The sequence below is a fragment of the Micropterus salmoides genome, unplaced genomic scaffold (genome assembly GCF_014851395.1).
Source record: "Micropterus salmoides isolate LMB-PRFRI ecotype aquatic unplaced genomic scaffold, ASM1485139v1 Ms_hic_scaffold_11, whole genome shotgun sequence".
NCBI classification, from domain to species: Eukaryota; Metazoa; Chordata; class Actinopteri; order Centrarchiformes; family Centrarchidae; genus Micropterus; species Micropterus salmoides.
The window spans coordinates 26,207,929-26,231,935 of record NW_024040152.1 but is presented as its reverse complement, the minus strand read 5'-3'; the positions used below and the strand labels follow the sequence as shown (position 1 = coordinate 26,231,935).

At 40.6% G+C, this 24,007-nt stretch overlaps 1 protein-coding gene and 2 long non-coding RNA genes across 3 annotated transcripts; 2 read left to right on the top strand and 1 right to left on the bottom strand.

Annotated features, from left to right (window-relative positions):
- Positions 1-1,061: 1,061 nt before the first annotated feature.
- si:dkey-33i11.9 (synapse differentiation-inducing gene protein 1-like) lies at positions 1,062-22,229 on the bottom strand. Its single transcript, XM_038712023.1, has 3 exons — positions 21,871-22,229; positions 20,266-20,517; positions 1,062-1,755 (listed from the first exon to the last, which is right to left on the bottom strand). The coding sequence occupies exons 1-3, from the start codon at positions 22,018-22,020 to the stop codon at positions 1,600-1,602; spliced, it is 558 nt and encodes a 185-aa protein (XP_038567951.1). The 5' UTR covers positions 22,021-22,229; the 3' UTR covers positions 1,062-1,599.
- LOC119897961 lies at positions 10,440-15,111 on the top strand. Its single transcript, XR_005443468.1, has 2 exons — positions 10,440-13,169; positions 13,336-15,111. It is a non-coding gene; the product is annotated as an uncharacterized LOC119897961 (long non-coding RNA).
- On the top strand, positions 21,024-21,939 carry LOC119897962. Its single transcript, XR_005443469.1, has 3 exons — positions 21,024-21,155; positions 21,237-21,306; positions 21,850-21,939. It is a non-coding gene; the product is annotated as an uncharacterized LOC119897962 (long non-coding RNA).
- Positions 22,230-24,007: the final 1,778 nt, after the last annotated feature.

Genomic DNA, 24,007 nt, shown 5'->3' with positions numbered 1-24,007 from the left:
ACAATTACAGTAGCTCAAAATGAGTCCTGAATGATTTTCTCCCCAAACCTGTTCTCTTTTCCAAAGCCATAGAGCTACTGATGTAATCATGCAGGTCAGTGCTTTCTCTGACATATATGAGACAATGCGGGAGAACTATTCTGTATTGAGACTAAAATCACTAAAGCAGTAAAATGTGTGCACCTTAAAAACGTCTTAACTTTGAACAAAGGGTAGGGGAGACTGGGGGCAATTGTAACTGACCCTACATAATGAGCCGTTATGTTTTTATTACCTTAGAATGAGCCATTTCTATCTACATAATCGCGGGTCCCCTTACATGGAAGTCGCCATGTTGCACCACCATGTTTCTACAGTGGCCAAACAAAGCGTGTCGGCCACCAAAGCTTCTCTTGTGCGCTTGGAAAGGGAGGGCTGAACGGTGCATTCATGTGGTGTTGGAATAATCAGAATCTTTTTTACATGGGACATAAAGAAGTATTCAAAAATTTGATTTGTGCAAAATCATGAATTGCAGACATATTTTGCAAACATGTAATGTGTAATATGGTTATAATGGTTAGTTAGCTGTCCATGTAGAGTGAACTAGATGTCTGCGTGTTGTTTATATGCTCTGATATTGCTTATCCAACACATCTTTGTAGTAGCGTCCATGTTGATTCCACATTCCGACCTGAAAGCACATGAACACACTGTGAAGTCGGAAAAAACAACTTCACAACTCAGGAAATGGGACCATCTGAAGAGCATGTGAATGCACTGTGACCCACTGGTTGCAATTCACAACCCTCACCACTAGATGCCACTAAAACCTTTAAATATTTCAGTTGTACACAAGCACTTTGACATGTCATTACAACGTGGACACCAAAACGTACTTTACTCTCTGGTGCGCCACTTGAAACCAACCTTTGGTGGCCATCACATATTTGACAGATGCAGATAGGTCCATTCTCAGCTTTGCAGCAGGCAAGATAAATGCTCTTATGTATTGCAAGAAATCTTGTTAGGCTCTGGCACTGTTCAGATATACATCGTCTAAATAGACCAGTCAGCACAGGTGTTTTTTCACTCAATAAACTAACTTTATTTATTAAGAAATTTGGAATACAGTAAAATCTGACTTTTTCAGCTTTGATTATGAAAAGACCATACAGACATTGGCATGACTAAAAAAACACAGGCCAGTAATATGTAACACACTACAGCTTTCAAAATAGGGCAGCCTGAGCAACATGTGTCAGCCCTACTGGCTCCACTGTTGCTAGGTCTCTGCTGATTTTATGAGAAGCTTTGCTGGAATAAAGAAGAGGACTTTGGTGCGATTAAAAAATGACTGGAAAAAAGATAACTAGATCCTCATATAAGACACACAAACAGGCTCACCCCTTGCTCAGCATGAACTAAACAAAGCTAAATCTCTCCTTCCTTGGTTAGTTTTTTTAATGTAATTCTATGGTTTACATGTTGTAAGGGCAGCTATATTTCACCCATCAGACAAATCTCTTTCAATTGCAGAACATCCATCCATCCATTATCTCTGCGGGGGATGTAGAATGAAAATGGGGACTAGAAATATGGTGAAATGTTGAAACAGATTTATCTGCTAGACACAGATGCCACAACCACAACGTAGATGATGGTGAGGATGATGACCCCGATGCCGAGTCCCAGGGCCACGTGGTTAAATGTCCTGGCCATCCTGCTGCTCCGCTCTGCCGCCATCTGGTCCCCACTGTGGTTGGCTTCACGGGCCTGAAGGTGAGAAGAATTGTCAATAACAAGACAGTGGTAAAGGCTAAAACACAAGTAGCACAAGTAGAGAAGGGAAGGTGCTGTAAAGACAGCAATCCAACTCAGTAATGTCAGTTATACAGTTAGTTTTCTAACATTAGACATCATAAGCTACTGGTCATACTAGACCAAGCGGGGCTAAAGTAACAAATCTCCGTCCATACAGAGTCTCTGTTTTTATTTTTGTTGCTGAAGCCAAGCTGACTGTCCAGCCCTGTCTGTAGTATCCACTCATTCCCACTCACAACCAACCTGCCAACTACTGAGGAGGAACTGACAGTAATGTTTGCTGGTTACATTTCCCCTGTGTAAACAGTAATCTGACAGATTTACAAATCAAGTTTTGTCATTGAAGGTTTAAATAAAATAAATTATGGAGCTGGGGGAGGGAGGAAATATTTACATGAAATTAACGAGAAAAACATGGGATTACAAAGTCATACATTGGCAAGAAAAAAACTCTGACATTAAAGAGGTGGTATTATGCTTTTTGGCTTTTCCCCTCTCCTTTATTGAGTTGTATATCTTTTTTGTGCATGTAACAGGTTTGCAAAGTGAAAAAGCCCAAAGTCCAGCCCAAAGGGAGTTCCCATCTCCCACAGAAAACTCTGCTCTGAACCGCTTGAAAACAGCTGGTTTGTAGTCCAGCCCCTCACTTCCTTTACTTGTGACATCACAATGAAAACACGTCATAAAGTTTGCCAGGCGGCTAGCGGGGTCAGGCACGCCCTCAAACCAAGCTAGTCTGAGCGGAGGCCCTTTGGCTCCACTCACCTTTGTTTGATTTCCATTGTAGAAATGTTATACCTGTACCTGCTTCCAGATACTTTTTTTTGTATCACCTCACCTCCGTCGAGGTTCCAAGCGAGCTGAGGGATACTAAAATGTAACGTGAAAACACATCAGACTGCTGATTGGTCAGAGAGAATATTCACTAATCACTGCATCATCATTGCGTGCGCCATACAGAGGCCAGCAACAGAACTTTTTACAGTTTTTGTCTGGAATTTCATCACATCATTGCTGCAGCTCCTTTTTTCACCCTATGAGTTGTACGCTCCACTCTTGAGCTACAGATGCATCTTACTTATCTTACAGCAAAATCTTTGCATGCGCAGTTCCCAGGTAAGGACTAGTAGCCAATCAGAAGCAGAGAAGGGCGGGTCATAAGAAACAAGGTAGTGTGATCCAAATCAAAGCCGCTTCAGACTGCGACCTTAACCTAGCAGATGGTATAAATTACTCAAGTCCACAACATCATTGTTCCACATCTTACCATTAGAACTAAACGTTGAACTGCTGCCGGTGTCTGATGATCTATGCTGCCTTGCCGAAAAATGCTACCATAGCGCAAATCGATAGACTCGACTCTACTCGGCCCTGCTCCGTTTTCCATTGCAGACAGTACCCAGATATAGTACGTAAGCTGGTCGTCATAGTGACGCCACACACAACTGCCGCGACGTAATGTTCAATGCGTCACACACCAGATCTTAAAATATATCTATGGTTAAAAGTTTCAACAATCCTCAGAATGTAAACACAGATAAGCGGTATGAAAACCTTCCAGCTGTGTTTTCCTCTGCTGTTGTTGCTGCAGCAGTCTGTGTGACGGCGGGAGCAGAGGGCTCTGAGAGCGGGCGGCTGGCCGGCCTCACACGCTCCTCCTGCGGGTTGGTACAGGCATCCCCCGCAGCAACTTGCGGAGCTCCTCAACTCCGACAATATTCAAGCATTTTTGTTCCGCCATCACTTCTCGTAAAAATGTCACAGCTGATTTCTCATTTAGTGGTGAAATTCCATACGAAAACTGAAAAACTGTAAAAAGTTCTGTTGCTGGCCTCTGTCTGGTGCAGCAATGATGATGCAGTGAATAGTGAATATTCTCTCTGACCAGTCAGCAGTCTGTCGTGTTTTCACGTTACATTTTAGTATCCCTCAGCTCGCTTGGAACCTCGACGGAAGTGAGTTGATACGAAAAAAAGTATCTGGAAGCAGGTACAGGTTCAACATTTCTACAATGGAAAACCAAACAAAGGCGAGTGGAGCCAAAGGGCCTCCGCTCAGACTAGCTTGGTTTGAGGGCGTGCCTCACCCCGCTAGCTACTTGGCAAGCTTTATGACGTGTTTTCATTGTGATGTCACAAGTAAAGGAAGTGAGGGGCTGGACTACAAACCAGCTGTTTTCAAGCGGTTCAGAGCAGAGTTTTCTGTGGGAGATGGGAACTCCCTTTGGGCTGGACTTTGGGCTTTTTCACTTTGCAAACCTGTTACATGCACAAAAAAGCCAAAAAGCATAATACCACCTCTTTAATGCCAGTAATGAAGGTTTTTTTTCTCATAGATTTTGTCATTTTAATCTTGGGAATTTTGAGTTTTTCTCAAAATATTAACCCCCTCCCGAGAAGTGCACCACAATATTGGACCAAAACTCCATAAAAGGACTTAAGAATATTGTTTTCTAAAAAAGAAAATGATAAAGGTGGTTTCACTGGTGTGCAATTTAAAAAAAAACAACTTGCTGTTATGAATTTTATGAAGCAAGAATTTTAAAAGAATGAGTAGAGTGTATAAGTATAAGTACATCTTGTGCCTTCAGTAAGAGGCCAGACTACCGTCTTAATCAAATCAATTTCACCACTCTCACTCCCTCACCATTTTTACATCTCTGTGTGTATATGGCTGAATGTGTGTGTGTGTGTTTTGTTTTTCCAGCTGGTCATGATTGCCAGCAGCTGTCTGGCTCCCTTTTATCCAGGGCTGTGTGTTCTGTATCAATAATAGTGGCTCTGTCCTCACGGCCATGCACCATTTATAGAGGATATAATTTATAGGCAGCTCAAGAAGATTTCACTTTTTATTTTAAATAGATGTTTTAACTTTTGATCTGTCTTTAGTTTAGTATTAGTAAATCTTAAAGAAACAGCTTAGCATTTCGGGAAATGCATTTATCTATTGTGTGATGGCCCCTGGGCCTCTTACCGGGTTTGTGTGTGTTGTGTTGTTGCTGTGTTGTGTTTTGTGTTTTTTTGTCTTTCAGTGTTGCTGGTTCCTGGTCGTTTGGAGCTCGAGGCCATCAAAGAATTAGAGGCAGCTGGCTACTCTTTCCAGGTTATATAAGACCTGGAAACATCCTGGTATTCCAGAGGCTCCCTCTCCCCTGGCACATGTTATTTTATCCCAACCAGATTTTCAACAACTCTGCCTTTGATTGGCTAGTACTCCTCGCCTCTGTTGGTTAAGGTTAGCCAATCAGAGGCAGAGTAGGGGGCAGGTTTTGACGCAAAGCCACTGTCCGTGAAATGGGAGTTGTCAAAATTGTGGTGGGGAAAAAAAAAAACCCTGGCGTGACCTTGTGTTACGCTGGAGTTTGTTATTTTCTCTATAGTTTATTTAGTATTATCTTGGTCTGGCAGTGTGTTTCCATGCCTAAATAAACTAAACGAATATCTGTTAAATAAAATGAATTTCTTTTAGTTAAAGGTTCAGTGTGTAACATTTCTGAGGATCTACTGACAGAAATTAAATGTTTTTATTACCTTAGAATGAGCCATTTTTATCTACATAATCACGGGCACCCCCTTCTATGGAGGTCACCGTATTTTGTTGTCATGTTTCTACCGTAGCCGACAATAAACAAACAGCGCTACAGAGCGCGTTTCGTCATCACAGCGTTCTTCTTATGCTTGTATAATTCCAGCAGTGTAGACGCCCGTCACAACATTGAATATATACAAAGAAGAAGAAGAGGAAATAATAATAACAATAATATGCAATCTCTGAGTAGTCTTCTGGTTTATTAGAAGTAAGAAGAGAAGTGACATTTGGACAAATGAACTTGCACACACGTGTTATTTAGCACAAGAGCCGACAGCCTGTGGATCTTTATACAATGAAGCCAGACGAGTCGGGACAGATTAAGACAGCTGACAGCAGAAATCACGGATGTGGATTTTCCCAGATGGAAGGCTTTAATGTGGGACAGATGTTTTCAAAACGGTGCTGAAGTTGTCTGTTTTCTGATGGACAGGTAACTAACTTAAGTTTGTCAGGCTTTAGAGATGCAAATGAAAGCTGTTGTTTGATAGCTTTAGCTTGAAGTCAGTGGTGTAAAATATGTAGCTGAATTAATTTCACGTCGCCTACTTATTCTCCAGCCTGTGGGTTTGCTTTGCCGGTTATGTTAGCAAGACAATCAGCTGATCAGTAACTTTAATTGGCAATAAAACCGTAGCTTAGAGCATGGAAGCATCAGCCAGCTAATCTTTTACTGCCCTGGTAGAAAAATCATGTAAGGTTAGTTACATTGGTTTATTCTCCAGCACTGCAAGGCTTTGGCTTGTGGTGTAAAATATGTAGCTTAATTTCATGTAGTTACTCTCTCTCCAGCACTGTTTTGGCTTTGTCGGTTATGTTCTTGAGACAATCAGCGGATTACTAATTGGCAATAAAAGGCAACTTCCAGCATCGAAGCTCAGATCAGCCAGCTAAATTCACGTATCATTCAGTAATTTCATGTAGTTCTTCTCAAGCGCTCTGTTATGGCTTTGTTACGTGGACAGTGAAACAGCTGATGAATATTATTGGCAATAAAATGGTAACAGCATGGAAGCTCAAACTTTTACATTTCACATTTTACTGCCCTAATGGAAAACATGTATTTCTTTTTACTGCTAATGGTGATATATAACAAGACCGTGTGCCTAATACTCTATATCAATAATGAACACTCTCCGAATTTGCATTATATTATTATTGGATATTGTGGGGTGGTGATGGTGCAGTGGATAAGATGCATACCTTTGGTATGGGAGACCTGTGTTCCACTCCCCACACATCCACCAATGTTTCCCTGAGCAAGACACTTAACCCCTAGATGCTCCAGAGACATGCAACCTCTGACATACAGTGGGTACGGAAAGTATTCAGACCCCTTTAAATTTTTCACTCTTTGTTTCATTGCAGCCATTTTCCAAAAATCAAAAAAGTTCATTTTATTTCTCAGTAATGTACACTCAGCACCCCATCTTGACTGAAAAAAACAGAAATGTAGAAATTTTTGCAAATTTATTAAAAAAGAAAAACTGAAATATCACATGGTCATAAGTATTCAGACCCTTTGCTCAGTATTTAGTAGAAGCACCCTTTTGATCTAATACAGCCATGAGTCGTTTTGGGAAAGATGCAACAAGTTTTTCACATCTGGATTTGGGTATCCTCTGCCATTCCTCCTTGCAGATCCTCTCCAGTTCTGTCAGGTTGGATGGTAAACGTTGGTGGACAGCCATTTTCAGGTCTCTCCAGAGATGCTCAATTGGGTTTAAGTCAGGGCTCTGGCTGGGCCATTCAAGAACAGCCACGGAGTTGTTGTGAAGCCACTCCTTCGTTATTTTAGCGGTGTGCTTAGGGTCATTGTCTTGTTGGAAGGTAAACCTTCGGCCCAGTCTGATGTCCAGAGCACTCTGGAAAAGGTTTTCGTCCAGGATATCCCTGTACTTGTACGCATTCATCTTTCCCTCGATTGCAACCAGTCGTCCTGTCCCTGCAGCTGAAAAACACCCCCACAGCATGATGCTGCCACCACCATGCTTCACTGTTGAGACTGTATTGGACAGGTGATGAGCAGTGCCTGGTTTTCTCCACACATACCGCTTAGAATTAAGGCCAAAAAGTTCTATCTTGGTCTCATCAGACCAGAGGATCTTATTTATCACCATCTTGGAGTCCTTCAGGTGTTTTTTAGCAAACTCCATGCGGGCTTTCATGTGTCTTGCACTGAGGAGAGGCTTCCGTCGGGCCACTCTGCCATAAAGCCCCGACTGGTGGATTGCTGCAGTGATGGTTGACTTACAACTTTCTCCCATCTCCCGACTGCATCTCTGGAGCTCAGCCACAGTGACCTTTGGGTTCTTCTTTACCTCTCTCACCAAGGCTCTTTCCCCCGATAGCTCAGTTTGGCCAGACGGCCAGCTCTAGGAAGGGTTCTGGTCGTCCCAAACGTCTTCCATTTGAGGATTATGGAGGCCACTGTGCTCTTAGGAACCTTAAGTGCAGCAGAAATTTTTTTGTAACCTTGGCCAGATCTGTGCCTTGCCACAATTCTGTCTCTGAGCTCTTCAGGCAGTTCCTTTGACCTCATGATTCTCATTTGCTCTGACATGCACTGTGAACTGTAAGGTCTTATATAGACAGGTGTGTGGCTTTCCTAATCAAGTCCAATCAGTATAATCAAACACAGCTGGACTCAAATGAAGGTGTAGAACCATCTCAAGGATGATCAGAAGAAATAGACAGCACCTGAGTTAAATATGAGTGTCACGGCAAAGGGTCTGAATACTTATGACCATGTGATATTTCAGTTTTTCTTTTTTAATAAATTTGCAAAAATTTCTACATTTCTGTTTTTTTCTGTCAAGATGGGGTGCTGAGTGTACATTACTGAGAAATAAAATGAACTTTTTTGATTTTTGGAAAATGGCTGCAATGAAACAAAGAGTGAAAAATTTAAAGGGGTCTGAATACTTTCCGTACCCACTGTATATAGCAATTGTAAGTCGGTTTGGATAAAAGCATCAGATAAATGTAAATGCTTCGCTACTGTGCACTCAAATGTGTAATTTGTGCTTTCACATGCTAAATGCCCATTAAAAACGTTGCACTGTTTTACTACAAGCTGAAATTATAACTGTCAGTAATACTTTGTTTTTCTGTTGTATTTTAAAAAATGAAATAAGATATTTTGGTAAGATTTGCAGATTGCTTATCTAATTAAGCAAAGTGAGAGGAGTTTATAATGGACTGTGGTGCAGAAACAGTGAGGCTTACATTGTCCTGTTATCTGTAAGTGGTCATACTTGATGCACTAGATGTGATAGTTTTTGAGATGTTCTTCATTTTCTTTGGTATGTTAGTCCAGATGAGCCAACCCTCCCAAGTTGTGAAATACTGTATTACAGGAGTATGAGACATCATGTAGCACTTAATTTCTTGATGTGGCTGTTGTTTATTAATGAACAAGTAACAATAATATATAAAAAAATGGTTTCACTGAATAATTAAGTAAACATCATTTCTTAATATATCTAGGCTATCTAACGAAACCTAATTTCTTGACTGGCAACTCTGCTATCTCATAGATGACATCTTTGTCCTGTCTCAGGCACCGTAGTTATACTACTCGCTTGGATATCACGCTACAAGGATCAAGGAGATAGTCAGCTTAGCTTAGCATAAAGAAAAAGGGGTAACCAGCTAGCCTGGCACTGTCCAAAGGTAGCAAGTTACTTTGCCCAGTCAAGGGATAGTGCAGCACGTAACTTGTCGTTTTTCCTCTTGGGTTTTTTGTACGCATTACAACCCAGAGCTATAAAGTCAATCATTGAGCTTTGAGATGTTGGTAGGCAGAGCCAGGCTAGCTGTTTACCCATGCTTGCAGTGTTTATGCTACACTAAGCTAAGCTAACAGTCTGTAGCTTTATAGTAGTTTCTTAAAATGTTAAACTATTAGTTGAACCACAAGTTGAAGTTCAAACACAATCACCTTTTTTCCTCTAATGTCCTTTTCTTTGTTAATTAAATTTAAAGCTAAAGTGTGGACCTTTTACATATAAATGAATGTTAAATTCAAGTCCTTGCTCACTGTCAGAAGGGGAGACAAAAAGTTCCACACTGCAGGTTTAAGCAAAAGAGTACATTTCAAATAGGGAAATTATACTACGTTACTGTTGTGGTCAATGACTATGTTGTTGACTTCAAAAAAGTTAAATCGCCATGATCATTAGGTACAAGGACATCTTGGAACATGGCAAATGGCGATAGGATAACATCAACCAGATTATGACCAATCTCTTCTCATTATCCCAAACTCCCAGGGAGCTCCGAGGTCAGCTGATGGGCAGCAGCTGGTGCTTGTATTTCAACATGGCAAGCACTTCCAGTCAGTGCTGATCAGACCATCATGTGTGCTGTATATGACTGCTAGGAACAGTATGTATTAACGGTCAGGTTTGTGCAATCCCCCTGATTGTGCTAATAAACTCTTTTTTTCACATGCCTTGTATTTCATAAGGACATTTTGCATAATATCTGTAACAAGAAGATTTCATTGGGCAACAACCCATTTTTACTGGCATTTACCTATGTTGCAACCTATAATACTGTATTAATAAAAACTGTTGCAAAACTGTTGTGCGTAACCTCATAAAGGACACTAATTACTATTCACTATACATTATAATTTTTCGCAGTTGGATTGCAGACGGTCATAATGTGTAATTCATGTTGCAACTCTGAAAGGCCATTTTATGTAATTGGCTATATCAAAAACTGGCCCCTTTGAAAGCTTCAACTCACAACAGGATATTCAAACCACAACTATTACAACTACACTCTCGACTAAACAAAGCATTAAAAACCAACAGAAAAGGCTCTCTACTGCTGGGAATCATGTAGGTAGTTGTACCGTTGTCAATCAAAGGCTAATTTCCAGAATGAAAGTGAACTGAAAACCCTCAATAAACCCACAAGCCCAGTTTCACTGAGTGACATTGACAGGCATTATTATAAGTGAGTATGTGTGTGGTCATTTCTCCTCTACAACAATCAACATGGCTCTGCTTGTAGCTCAAAGATTAAAACATCCACATCACATTCATCGGCATCTGATGCGGGCCAAGTTTGTTCTCATGCTATAAAACGGGAAGTCAGTAACACGGCAGGTCACAGAATTTTTCCAGTCAATTTTTTTTTAAGCCAAAAAGTTCTTTAAGAGGAAATCAAAATGGAGAACCCTCGAGGGAAGTATCAGAGGAGGGATCCCGATTTTATCTGCAACTGTGGTTAAAGAAAATAATCAAAAAAAAAGTTTAATCTTCTGAAATGCCATATAAAATGTTTTGTATTGTAGTATTTGTTAATCAGGACGTTTTATTCAAATAAAATAAAAGCTGTGCTTCTTTAGAATTGCTGCTTCAACACATCTTCATATCCTGCAAAACCAGTATCCTTAAATTATATTATACAGATGGTTATATTAGTGCTTAAATTGCATTTGATGCTTTCTGCAGATTGCCCCAGCTTTCCTTTCCTGGCTGATTGGCTGCCAGTCATCTTTATGTCTGTCTGTCTTTTTTTAATCTGCAGTATTACGTGTGTGAGCTCTGTCTGAGGCAGTGCCCCCGTCAGATTTTCAAGGTGTCAGTCTGTGGTTTGCTGCCTCCTCTGCATGATACTGGTTGGAGTTTTTGTGAGAAACATTGTGCACGAGAGAGCAGGGGGCTGATGTTTGTGAGAAAATGAGAACAGAACTGAATAGAGCTCATGAAAGAGACGACAGAACACATATGAAGAGCCTGCCTTTCTCACACACAGTGAGACAAAACATCATGGTGGCTGAACAGTCCAGTCTGTTAATTTAGTTTTTGCATATCCCACTTTGGTTCAAATAGCCTATATAGGCGTTTCTTTACAATGAATATCAATCTTTTCATAAAAGAATATAGTCATATATCAATATTTGACACGAACACAAACATAAAATGAATGACAAATGCTTTCAGTTTCGTTATTGCAAAAAACACACTTTTCCTCAACATCAATCCTGAATCTTAATACCACTGTTATTTTATTTGATACACGTATTATAGCAGTGAGTGCAGCGGTAACGTCAGATCCTATTTATGCTGGGGAGAGAGGGTAGTTCGTCTGAAAGTTGTCGTTGTAGCCTATTTAAAACCTATGCGGGTTAGGGAGCTTGATTTGGCCTGGAGGGTGACTTCGACCAGAGTTCACTCCCTGTGGATTGGAAGTGGCGAGGGTCTAGTTTCGGAAAGGCCCTGTCTGTCATTTGTCCCACACTTATAGCATCACCTGGACATTTGCTGGAACATTTCACGGCACCTCTACCAAACATCCCCCACCCCCCGCCTTCACTCCGACAGTCTGACATAGGCTACTTAACACAGTTACACACAGATGCAGGGATTCCAGCTCTGTGTTCTGCAGATATGTTTTTAAGTAGGCTAACAAGCATAGCTTTGAGGCCACAGGCTATTTTAGGGAACCTTGCTTCCTCAAAGTGAGCTCTGTGTGATTTCAAAGATCCGCTAGGTAGGTCTTTAAAATTGGGATTTATTACAGTCCAGCTTTCAGGGATGACATCCACAAGGGGCCCAAGCCTGTTCCTGGTGCTTGCCTCCATGAGAAAAAAACAACACCACATTTCACTATCAGCATGGGTGAAACACCAAATGTAGCGCAAAAAGTAAGGAAATTTGTGTTTGCTAGATTATTTCTTTGTTGCATCAATGCTTCTTGGCAATACATCGTATGCCATTGGAAAGCCTGTAAAATGGTGCCACATTTGTAAGGAACATGTATTTGTGGGATCAGCAGCAGAGCAGAGTGTGTGGGTTGTGCCCACGAAAAATGTGCTAAATGTTCTCTGAAAATGCCAAACAGCTTTTCTTTGCTGTTGACTCTTGTTTGGTGTTTTGGTAGTTTTTGGTAATTGTAGTATCACATTACTAGACTTACAGGTTTTGAGTGTTGAGCCACAGCGGCAGTGGCCGAGCCTACATTACTAAACATTCTACGCTACGGCTGCTTTGGAAGTTAACATTTTCACATAAGTTTTACCTTAATGAAATGCTCAGATGAAGTGATTCTTTCCATTTGGCAGAATCTCAAACCTCCAACACACACAATCAAGGTAAGCAATACCATCCTGTTGCATTCAGGCAGTCATAAACCCTCGCTGAGCAAATATTTACATTAACTGTCATCACAGGTATTCATATATGCAGTATTACTATACTTTCAGCTTTAACGCAGAATACGTACATTTATATTTGAAAAACTATTAGAAAAAATTAGAAATGTGTGGAATATTACTATTAAACTTAAACTGAGCTTTCTTGAAGGTCTATGAAGGATAGGAGACATTTTTAGCTAACATTTGACCTTTAGCCTGCTATGTAGTTGTTGTGGGGTATTTCATTTCACTCTACATCACTTACAGCATGCCATGCTACAGAGTACTGTGTGACCTCACAGCCATCTTGACTGGCAGGAAGCAGGTGTTTGTGGTTCTTTGCAGCTCAGTGGTTTAGCATGTGCAATAGTTGCCTCCAGGATGTGAATCCTTTAAACTAGCAGTGTTAGCAGCATGCAGCGCTGTGGAAAAGCAATGCATTCCTCAGTTTTACAATTTTTGGACTTACTACTTTCTGCTGGGAAGTTTGGCTGTATTCAATCTCACATCCATGTGGAATTATGAAATCACATCAGTTTAGAAATTAGACAGCGAGAAATCTCATGATGAATAAGGGAAAAGGCCAGCCTTTCATTGCCAGCACACTCTGTCAATCAGCTCAGCGGTAAGCACTCATGTGTTCATTCATGAGTCACTTGTACAGTTAGTATCTTTTAAATGGAATTAATGTTCAGTAGTAGTAATTCTATTTTGCATGTTAATTATCTCATCTGTATTGTGTGACAAACAATTTTTACCGAGGTTGTTGATATATGTCACTATTTTTGCAGCAGCGGGGTTCTGCAGAGGAACAGAAAGTATGGAAGAAAGTCAGGGCTTCACACTGTTAAGGACCCCTGCAAGTTACTGTCAATAAGAGATATGCTGCGTAGAAAAGCTCATGTTTTGGAAAACAAAGGACTGTTTGACACTGTCACAGGAACAAGGAGTGGCTTGGCGCTACGAGACAGAGCACTGATGTCTGATCCAGACAAAAGCCTTGCTTGTCTGGATCACAGTGGCTGCTGTGTTGAAAATTTCAACTCTCAAGTCTCAACCTGGCTCGACAGAAAGTTATTCTCATTTTAACAGCATTATCAAAGTTCTCCAAAGAGAGAACTGGATCACATTGGTGCAATTAATTATTGTGCTATTGCCCAAGTATTGTTTACCTCAGCATATGTTTCCTTCTTGGTTAGTGCAGCTCTGGCTTTTTTCTGTCTCTGCCCCCCTTCAGCGTATCTCTCCAGCTATAAATTCTCAAAATGATTCAAAAACGCACGCAGTTTGATACACACCCCTGCCAAAACATCGCCCTTATACTCTTCCAATCAGCCACTTCCTTTCAGCTCCTTTACTGTTTCCTTTATCTTTCTTCTGCTCCATATCACCTCCCTCATTATGTAGCCACACAAGAGGATGATGGAGACACAACAAGCCATCCACTGCCACCCTTCCATAATATATAACTGGACATGAGCTTTAATAGACACTGTTTCATCTCTCACCTCTCTCCCACTTTTTCTCTTTCAGTTTTCAAGGGAAATCAAGGTTCCATGTGGCCTGACTGATTACACCCTGATTGATTCAAATTTAATTTAATTTATATGGACAGAATGGATCTCAGCCACGAGGACCCAACAGCAGTTTCACAAGATTGCCTTTGTGTTTCTGAGGGGAAAGGTTCCTTGTCAATATGTCTATATTGTTTTGTTCATAGTGTTAGTGTTGTCTGTACTGTAGTTTGTGTCTGATTTTATTTTATTATTATTTTATTATTGTATTATGGTATTTTTGTACAAGTAAGCACATCGGGAGCAATGTATAATCCTGAGTCGAATTCCTCGTATGTGTACACATACCTGGAAATAAAGCGGATTCTGATTCTGATTCTTCTTGGCATAGGCTTTGCAGGCACTTGAATGCAAGTGGGCTCAGAGAATGTGAGTGACATGCGGAAGGGCAGAAACAGATCAAGAGGCACGCAGAAGAGACAGGAAACACAAGAGAGACAGTCAACAGTGGGCCAAGTCCGACTAAACACAACTGGAACACAAAGTTAAGCCACTCATGAAGCTGCATGGATCTACAGATGATTTTCAACCATTCAATGTGATGGCAGAGAATTGTAAATTGGAATTCAGTCTACTGCTGATTCCAGTGTAAAACCTGCAGGGTTGAACACGTCAATTGAGATCCTTGTATTTACCGGGAATACAAATCAAAATATGTATATGTTTGTGTTTGTGCACCTTTGCATACTGAGGACATTTGTTCTCCTACTGCTCCTAATGCTATTTGCAAGAATCCATGGCGACCAAGGAATGAGGTTTTGCAGGGCAAACGGCTCCTTCTGCTGCCTAACGAACTTGTGGGATTGGTTCGGAGGGGCTTAGCAGAGTGATAGAAGCAGCAGAGAGAGATAAGGAAGGTTTTGCATTGTATGTTCAGTTGTTGCCGACTGTAGCTTTAAGTCTCAGCTTGAAATGGAGCAAAATAATTTGAAGTGGCAGCCTATGGTTAATATTTTTTATAAATAAATAAATTAAGCCAAATCTGTAATGGAACATTATAACAGTAACAACTAATACTGAAGGTCCCTAGATCATCCATCGTCAACTGCTTATCCTGCGTACAGGGTCGCGGGGGGGTGGAGCCAATCCCAGCTGCCATCGGGCGAAAGGCGGGGTACACCCTGGATAGTTTGCCAATCCACTGCAAGGCCACACAAAGACAAACAACCACTCACACCTAAAGACAATTTAGAGTCAACAATGAACCTAGTCTGCATGTCGGGAAGAAGCTGGAGAGCACCTACACAGACACGGGGGGGACCTGCAAACTCCACGCAGAAAGGCCTGGAACGACCAAGTTTTGAACCCACAACCTTCTTGCTTTGAGGCGACAGTGCTAACCACTGCACCACTGTGCCTGTACTTTCTCATCAGACTTTATTAACAAACTAAAATATGACGGTAAACCTATAAATATTATCTGCTAAAATTCCCTGTTAACATTGTTATTGTGAGCATGCTAGCATCCTGAAGTTAGCATTTTGCTCAAAGCACCAGAGGGCAAAAATTGTCCACACAATCTTAAAAAAACCCAGCAGAAATTAGAGTTACAGTACTTTTATTATTAATTATATAACTTCTATGTTTCTTAGGTAATAAGTGTTTCAGTCCCAGTGTTTAAAATAATCCTTTTCATTGTCAGACATTTATGTTGCCATGACACCTGCTATGATAACGTAAAGTATTACTGATTCCCAATCACTCACCCAAACAGCTCTTTCACTCACCCTGCAGCCACTGTCCCCTCAACGCAGAGATAAATTAAAATTTACAGTCCTATCTACCGAAAGCCAGTATTAAGTGTGTAAATGCATCATGGAAACTTCGAACTGTTAGAGCTGTGTACATAACAGCCAAGTACTAACAGTATGTACGACTTTTAATTGTTTCTATTGTTGTCCCAGACAACTGCCAAACTTATTTATTCACTTCTCTCTATTACTTCTGCACTGCACATTAAATGAATGAAAGGGAAGCAGTTTTTTCATAATGTGATAAAAATGAACTGCCAAAACCAACATTTGGTCATATTGGTAACAAAATACGGAGCATTATATCTATTCAGCTAGGAATGTGCACCTTGCATGAAACCATTCATTTTAACGTTTCACTGTCCTTTTTCGTGAGTTCATCTATGTGAGTTCACATCAGGCCAACATACCTCAGAGAAGGTGACTCTGGGACACTTTCTCTTTAAACCAATGCTCTGCTACTCATTTATGCAGCAACAGTCTTATAAGAGGGTGTCCAAAGGAATGGAACTATTCTCTTAAAAAAGAATCATTTGATCTGGGAAATGTTCCCAGTGTGTTTTAAGATTCTTGTTCCAATAGCTGACTCTAAAAGGTGGTGTTACGGAAGAGGAACTGCTGTCATGACCTGTTCTTCTGATGAACCCTTACTTTTGGAGATTGATGTTTTGGAGCTGGAGAGGAAACAGGTCATTTCAGTGGAATGAAAATGGCTGTTAAAAGATTAAAAGTGTTCGGTGTGGAAAGTGAAACTGTCATACTCTATGACCCCATCTCTAGAAGAGACCGTACTGGTAGATTTGTTCTATGTGAAGTAAAGACATGAACGATTGTTGAAAGTCTGTTGCATAATCTAAAATCATGTGATATGCTGTCAGTGCAAGCTGAGTAACTGTTGTCTCTCTCTCTCTCTCTCTGTCCCCCCACCCTATTTGGTGGAGCCAGAAGGCCGCCCACCCTGAATCATGGTTCTGCTCAAGGTTTCTACCTCTTATCCTAAAAGGGAGATTTTACTTGCCTGTGTTGCCAAGTGCTTGGTCAAGGGGGGTACTCTTAAACATCAGATTATTTCCTTGTCCCCGCACTGAGCTGCTGAGATATATGCAGCAGCGTTGTGGGTTAACATGTAGGTGGGTACAGCTGCATAATGTCTTTGTAGGCTACCAATGGTTTCTTAGTAAGATTAGAAAACAGATAGGTAAAGGCTTCAGTACAGTTGAACTAATGACAGAGTTGTTGTAATGCAGTGCAGGAAAGCAGAGAAGGCAATTACCACCACCAGTACCAATACCTTTCAGCTAGCATTAAAGCCTTTTCAAATGTTCACTTTGCCCCAAATTACATTGCAAGATACATCTTTGCATCCAAGAAATTAATCTTGCAACCTAGTTTATTTCCACAGGTTTTGAGATGTCTACCTCTGAGATTTCTGCCCCTACCTCAAAACACCGCGGGAGAAATGAATTTCTGGTGTGATGCTCACATTTTCCGAAGTCCACATGACTTTGGATGATAGAATACGCTTTTCATATGGGATTATTTCTTCAAGATTTTTCTGTAATTTGTGCCAACCAACCCCCCAGAATGATAAATACAACATTCAATTTAAAAATAAAATATCAATAAAAAAAATTTTTAAAGTTAAATATCTACTAAGCGCCGAATATAGACCCATATTTCAGTAAACCAGTATATCTATCCAGTTGTAGATTAGGCACTTCCTCATGCACTGTATTTGTACTGTGTGCAGAGGACAAGAGAGCGAGATGGTGGGCAGTGTGATAAAATACAGCATACAAACCTTGAGACAAGATCATTCATTTTAATAGAATCTCCAGACAAAGCATTTAAACTTTTATGATGTAATTAACGAAGTCACATTTCTTCTTCTCAGAATAGGAACTAATACAGTAGACCCCATACACTATCCAGTGACAGTCTGTTTTTTGTACATCACATCATTAAAATGCTCCTTAAAGCTTCAGGTCAGGCCTCAGAATGATCAAATTCAGACCTTTCCTCCAGCATCAACAGCAATTCATTGATATCTGTATCTTTATGTCCGTGGTAACAATGCAAACAGTAACTGCTAGTAGCTCACACATTCGCCAAAGTGTAAATAACCTTTGGTTAGCAGCAATCGGGCTCAGCCGACTTTGGCTTAACACGGATATATCAGTATGTTGACCAATAAGTAACAAAAGCTTGCAGTACAGAAATGTAAACCATCCTCCCTCAAAAGGAAGCCTGAGTGACCAACGTTAAATCTTTTAACACTCGAAGACTGGACCAGCTGGTTGATAGAAACATACTAACTGAAGTTTGTTGACATCATCTTGCATAACTTTACGTGCTGAAGTTCGTGTTTTCTAAACAGTTACTCATTGTTTCCATTTGGAGCTGTAAAGCTGCCAAACACAGTCTCATAATTTTGGGGAAAGGAATTTTAGATAGTTTACATCATTAAATACAAATAACAACACACATGCCTATTTTACAGTGTTGTATTAGTTGCATTTATGCATTATATGCACAATTCATTCAGACTGGGTTCATATTGATATTGACGCATCCATCTATGTTGTTGTTGCGGGAATGTGTGAGAGTCCCATTTGCCGTAATCCACGTAGATGAGTAGGTGCACAGAAACAAAGTAGGGGATAGCTGAGTTTGGTTTACCTTTCACTGAATCATGGCTTTAGTCAGTTTAGTCCCGCAGCTTTGGGCCTCATATAGTATCTGTTTCTGCAACAGCCTTGGAAGCAGCAACCAAAACAGATTTTGTGGCTGAGTGACTGCTCCAAGTTACAGTCACAGTTTTTCTAAAGGTGCAGATTGGAACAAGCCAAATGACCTACTGGCCATGATTTAACAAAAGGTGATGTCTGTAATGGACTTTGCTCTGTACATATTGGCAAGAGTTTTAAAAAAAAGAGCAGCCGTGGACTGTGCTCTAATAAACTGTAGCAGAACAAAGACTGCATTATCATTAATCAAAGGACAGAAATAACAGCCATGTAAACAGTCTGGCTGTGCGACTCTAACCCGTGTGCTGCTTACAAACGTCCAGGTAAATACTGGATGCTAAGTGAAGACTTAAGTCTAAATATAAAGTTCAACAACTGCTGCTATGTAGGTTTGCCACAGCAAGTTGTTTGTCGCCCTACAGCCTAAATTCAGTATAGAACACTGACTGAAGTTGGCTGTAGCAACTAATGTGTAGATAGTTTACAAGTATACAGTACATGTGTGTATAAACAAGCAGACACCTGAAATCTCACCAAATTTTACATTTGTTTAGAAGATACTAAATCGTCACATTCATCACCGTGTCAAATACAGTTCATGGCACCTTTAAAGCTTCAGAAAAGTCCACTTTCCATTTGCAAGTAAGACTCTCAGTGAATGTTTAAGGGGTCAAATAAATCGGCTTTTAATTCTTTAACCAAACCTGTAGGAAGTCACACAAGATGTTTTTTTCCACTCTGAGAATTAAACACCGACCACATGGAAACATTCAACCTTCCTCTTCGCTATAGAAGTGTAGAGGAAATACCACTCCAATTAGACACAGTGCAAAAGCAAACTTGCTGAGTTACCTCACACAACACTTATCAACTAAAGTGTAACTCCAAAAGTAAGGTTTTTATCCAGCCGTCTCAAGTACCAAAACTACATTCCAAATACGAGCCACAGATAACTGGCCTGTATTTTCCTTAACTCTGGATTGGAGTTTCAAAGCAATTTTTTAAATTAGCCTACATAACTTATTCCCTCCACTTGATACTGTGATGGTTGGCAGATGAAACTGGACTAGCAGGAGAAGAGCACTTATATATACTATATACTTATATTAGGCTACTGTCTAAAGGCACAGATAAAAACAGATAAAAACTAAGGGAAAACATTAACATGGTTTGCTGCCATGATCAGGTCTTGCAAGTCTAAGTCTCTGTCAGCATCATGCCTGATTTTAGATCTTGGAACAACAAGGGAACATAAGGGTAGCTCTCAGCTAATAAGACATTCAGGATCAGCACATCTGCTTCACTTCCCGAAACACTCTTTCTGCACACACACAGTCATCCGCCCACACATAAAACCAACTTTTGTTGCTGCCTCTATTAATTATTTACAATGACTGGAAATTTCATCCCCCCCCCCATCCTCTGGTGTGCAGCAATACATACTGTGGCAGCCATGACCACAAGACACAACATTTTTTCTTTTGTTTTTCTTATCTCACTTAAGTGGCATTGTTGTTGTTTTTTTCTAGTTTTAAGGTGGGCCTATTTCAAAAAATGCGCTGTTCACCTTTCTATTGAAAAATAAATCACTTGGATCTGGGTTTGGAGAAGTTTTGCTCTGTGTATGGATGTGTATGAATCAGACTTACTGAGATGGAGTAGACAAGGGCGACAATTCCAAACGGCAGGCAGCAGCACATCATCGTGAAGATGGAGTAGCACAGGTAGTCGTTGACAGGGTTAGCCAGCGGGCCTTGGGTCACGTACACTGTGGGCTGGACAGTGACGGTGGCCGGCTGTCCCGGGTACGCCTGCCCGTATCCCTGCTGCCCGTATCCCTGCGGCCCATATCCCTGCGGCCCATATCCTGCACCTTCAAACTGAGGTGCACCTCCATAGCCCTGCAGGCCACACACGAGGAATACAATTCAAAGTCATTTTTCAGGTCAAAGGAAACAGGTGTGTAAAGTAGCCAAGTGAAACCAGGATGCCAAATGTCTGGAGGGGCGGTGAAGCACTATAAATTGGGAGGCTTCACCTGAAACAAAACACACTAAATTTATTTGACATGTCTGCACTTGTGATTTGTGATGAACACTCAATAGTGAAACTGATTGAATTAGTAAGGGTAGTCTAAGGTTCAAAGTCTCATGACTTGATTCTTTGGTGCTTCTAGTGACCAGGGTTTACCATAGCAATTACATTAAACAGGCCATTCACAAATTATTATCGCAATTTGGACTTTCGTAGGCAGAGTTGGGAGTAACGCGTTGCAAAAGTAACGCAATTACAGTAATGTATTGCTTTTAAGGCAGTAATATATCGAATTACTAAACAAAATCGGTAATATACTCGTTACAATCTCAGTAGCACGCGTTACAACGCATTTGACCCGAAATTAAGTTGTGTTTTGTTTTTTAATAATTTACCAACAATGAGAAACGTTTCAGCCCCAGAGCCTCAGTTGCGGGAATCCAATGGACGAGACTGTACGCAGGGTGCAAACTACTGGGGAGCTCGGCTCCTCATAAAAAAGACGGTAGCTCGGCTGATTTATAATGCGTAAATAGATTTCTATAGGCTATGTATTTATGCTTTAACGAATTACTTTCCTGATCAGAGAGGCTGCTGTCAGTTCATCCTGACCGATCCTGTCGGAGTAATGTGCCCAGCATCGAAAGTAAGTCAAAGTAAGTCAAAAGTAGTGTAAAGCATTACAATTCAAAGACAGTGATATTGTAATATAACTAGGCTAATTACTCTAAAAATAACGGTAACTAGTAATCTAAAATGTATTACATTATGGAAGTAACTGTTCCTAGCCTATATAAATGTAGGGTCTAAGTACGGGAATGTTTTTTTTTCTCACTGTTTATTAAAAAAATTAATTAATTAATTATCTTGATACGATCGAAATTCACGTCTAGGCTAATTAATAATTTAACAACGTGATTCATATATTCACAGTAAGCGCTCATCTAAATTATCTCCACTGAAAAAAACTTCCAACACTAACATGTTAACATAGCCCTACTTCAGCAAATATCACAATAATATAGCCCCCCACTTCTTAAAAGTCTCCTGTGTTACATTATTAATAGGTACAAATTAAGAAACCTTTATCGAAATCGAAATTTGTAGGCTATTAAAATGCATTGTAAAAATATGTTGCTGAACTCTGTAGCATTCCGTTACCTGCAATGACTTTTGGCTACTTGTGTTTTACTTGTGAGGGCTACTGTTGGGCTGCTTACCTGCTGCTGTGGTGGGTATCCCGGGCCGGGCTGGGGGAACCCCGGCTGGGGGTTGTCTTGGTAGGGCGGAGGTGCCGCCTGGCCCATGGAGGACTTCTCATCAGTAGCCCATCCCGTTTGAGGAGAGCTCGCAGGCTTGCTTGGGTCCATAACGCAAACAGCTTGGTCTCTGGACTTTCACACACAAAAAAATCTCCCCCTTTCTTAATTCTTTTTGTTGTTTTTTTTTTTTACCGCCGGGCTGACGTATTTCCCTTTGAGGTGTTTAACGGAAAATTTCCACCAAGGCTCAGTTTTCTTTAAGACACCCCTGCTGATACTAGGTGAATTGTCCCAGAGGTGACGCTTGATAAACTTTTCTCATCTGTGTCAAGGCGCACAGATTTGCCTACTCAATGGGAGACCTCCGCTCAAGAGTTTCAAATTAAAGTACGGTACGACATAAAAGGAAGTTGGTACACATAACATAAGTAACAGCCTATAGTTTCAGCATGGCCACATAAATACAATGCAAGCAATCTAATAAATATATAAAGTGTATAGGGGAAATAATTAATTAACATGGGTTCTTCCTAAATGTAATTGCCACAATTGCTGCAGTTGCCACAACTGCTTGTATGCCATTGCTTATCAAGCCAAATTGCTCCTATACAAAATAATTTGGAATTTATTTATTTTATTTTATTTGATTATGTTATTTAACACTATCAGTAGGTTTTCTATCACTTGGCTTTTACAGGCACTCTGGTCTATGTCCCAGCAGGCATAGCCTATTGCTGTCTTTGTCCACTCTACACTATGTTTGCACTGTTCCAAGAACATTCCCATAAACATGTTGTGTGTCATGTGTCATGTTGCAAGGATAAAGTCCTTCAGACGCTCAAAACAAAACAAGCGTGAAAGAGCACAGAGCACAAAAAGATAGAAAATTATAACCCATCCAGATAATTTGAAACATAGGCTATCTAAATGAGTCAAGCTGTGAAAAAAACGTGTAGGCTACTATGTGAAATAAAACGTAAAACAATATTTCACACGCATTATCCCTATCCCTGAACATTTTAGACATTTATTTTTAATGCGAACCCGTCTAACTTCCTGTCCTGCTCTGGCCACCAATGACTGGCTTGATGCTGCTGTCTCCCTCTTCTTGCAGCGGGCCAATAGCCTACATGAAGAAGCAGCGTCCAAGGGAGGCGAGGTGGTGCCTCTCAGAACATTCAGGGCAGTGTTAACTGGAAAACAAACCCCTGCAAATAATAACCGGTCTGTTATGGCAATGTTGTTTACAGTCACCCTAAGTATGGTTAAGATGATCTTAGACAAGCACTAAATCAAGTCATGCTCTTGTCAACACATACCATGCAGCTCATTGCTGTCTTCTGTCTCTTGGTGAATTACGGGTCATCTCATGGCTCCTTCCTTTCTGAGAGCCGGAACTGTCTACAACTTGTTTATAACAAAAATAGCACTCTCCTAATGTAATAGTAAGCCTATGGTTAATAAACAATCACACAACTCCATACACCAACTGTAGACTATAGACTAGGCCTATTTAAACTATATTGTTATTACATAGGCTAATATGAAACAAAAACATAGTTCTGCTCCGTTAATAAATGTAACTTGTTCACTGTCGTGCATTTCCTTTTTGACGGGATTAGGGAGGGAATGGTGGGGTGGAGGGGGCGATGGGAGCCGACACAGTCTACGTATCCGATTGATTTAATGAAATGGAAAATAGATCCGTATGGCATTGTCCACTAGATGGAGCCAGAGTCTTTATAAGACCCAGAATGAGCTCTTAAGACGGCAGACACTGAGGCATTGCCAAAGCGCATGAAATGACAGAAAAAGCACAGGCGCAAGTACCTTTAATAGCATAAAGTAACACATAACACACATACACTTGTGAGTAGTTTGGCTACTAAGGAACGAGTCGTGAACGAATAAGAAACGACCTTATCATTCGTTAATTGTTAATAAGTAGCTACTTCCTGAATCAGGACTTGATAGATGATAATGGAGAGTTAATAGACAACAGACTGAGACATTAGTTCAATCATTATGATTAGTTCATAAATAGCCTCTCCACTCCTCCAGATATTCCCGGAACTGCTCATTAACAATGAATTAA

Bases quoted from the DNA above. Each gene is read 5' to 3' on its own strand.
- si:dkey-33i11.9 (XM_038712023.1), bottom strand. From the start codon at position 22,020: ATGGACCCAAGCAAGCCTGCGAGCTCTCCTCAAACGGGATGGGCTACT. The intron at 20,518-21,870 runs GTAAGCAGCCCA...TGTGGCCTGCAG, and splicing joins GATACCCACCACAGCAGCAG to GGCTATGGAGGTGCACCTCA. The intron at 1,756-20,265 runs GTAAGTCTGATT...TCTCACCTTCAG, and splicing joins CCCTTGTCTACTCCATCTCA to GCCCGTGAAGCCAACCACAG.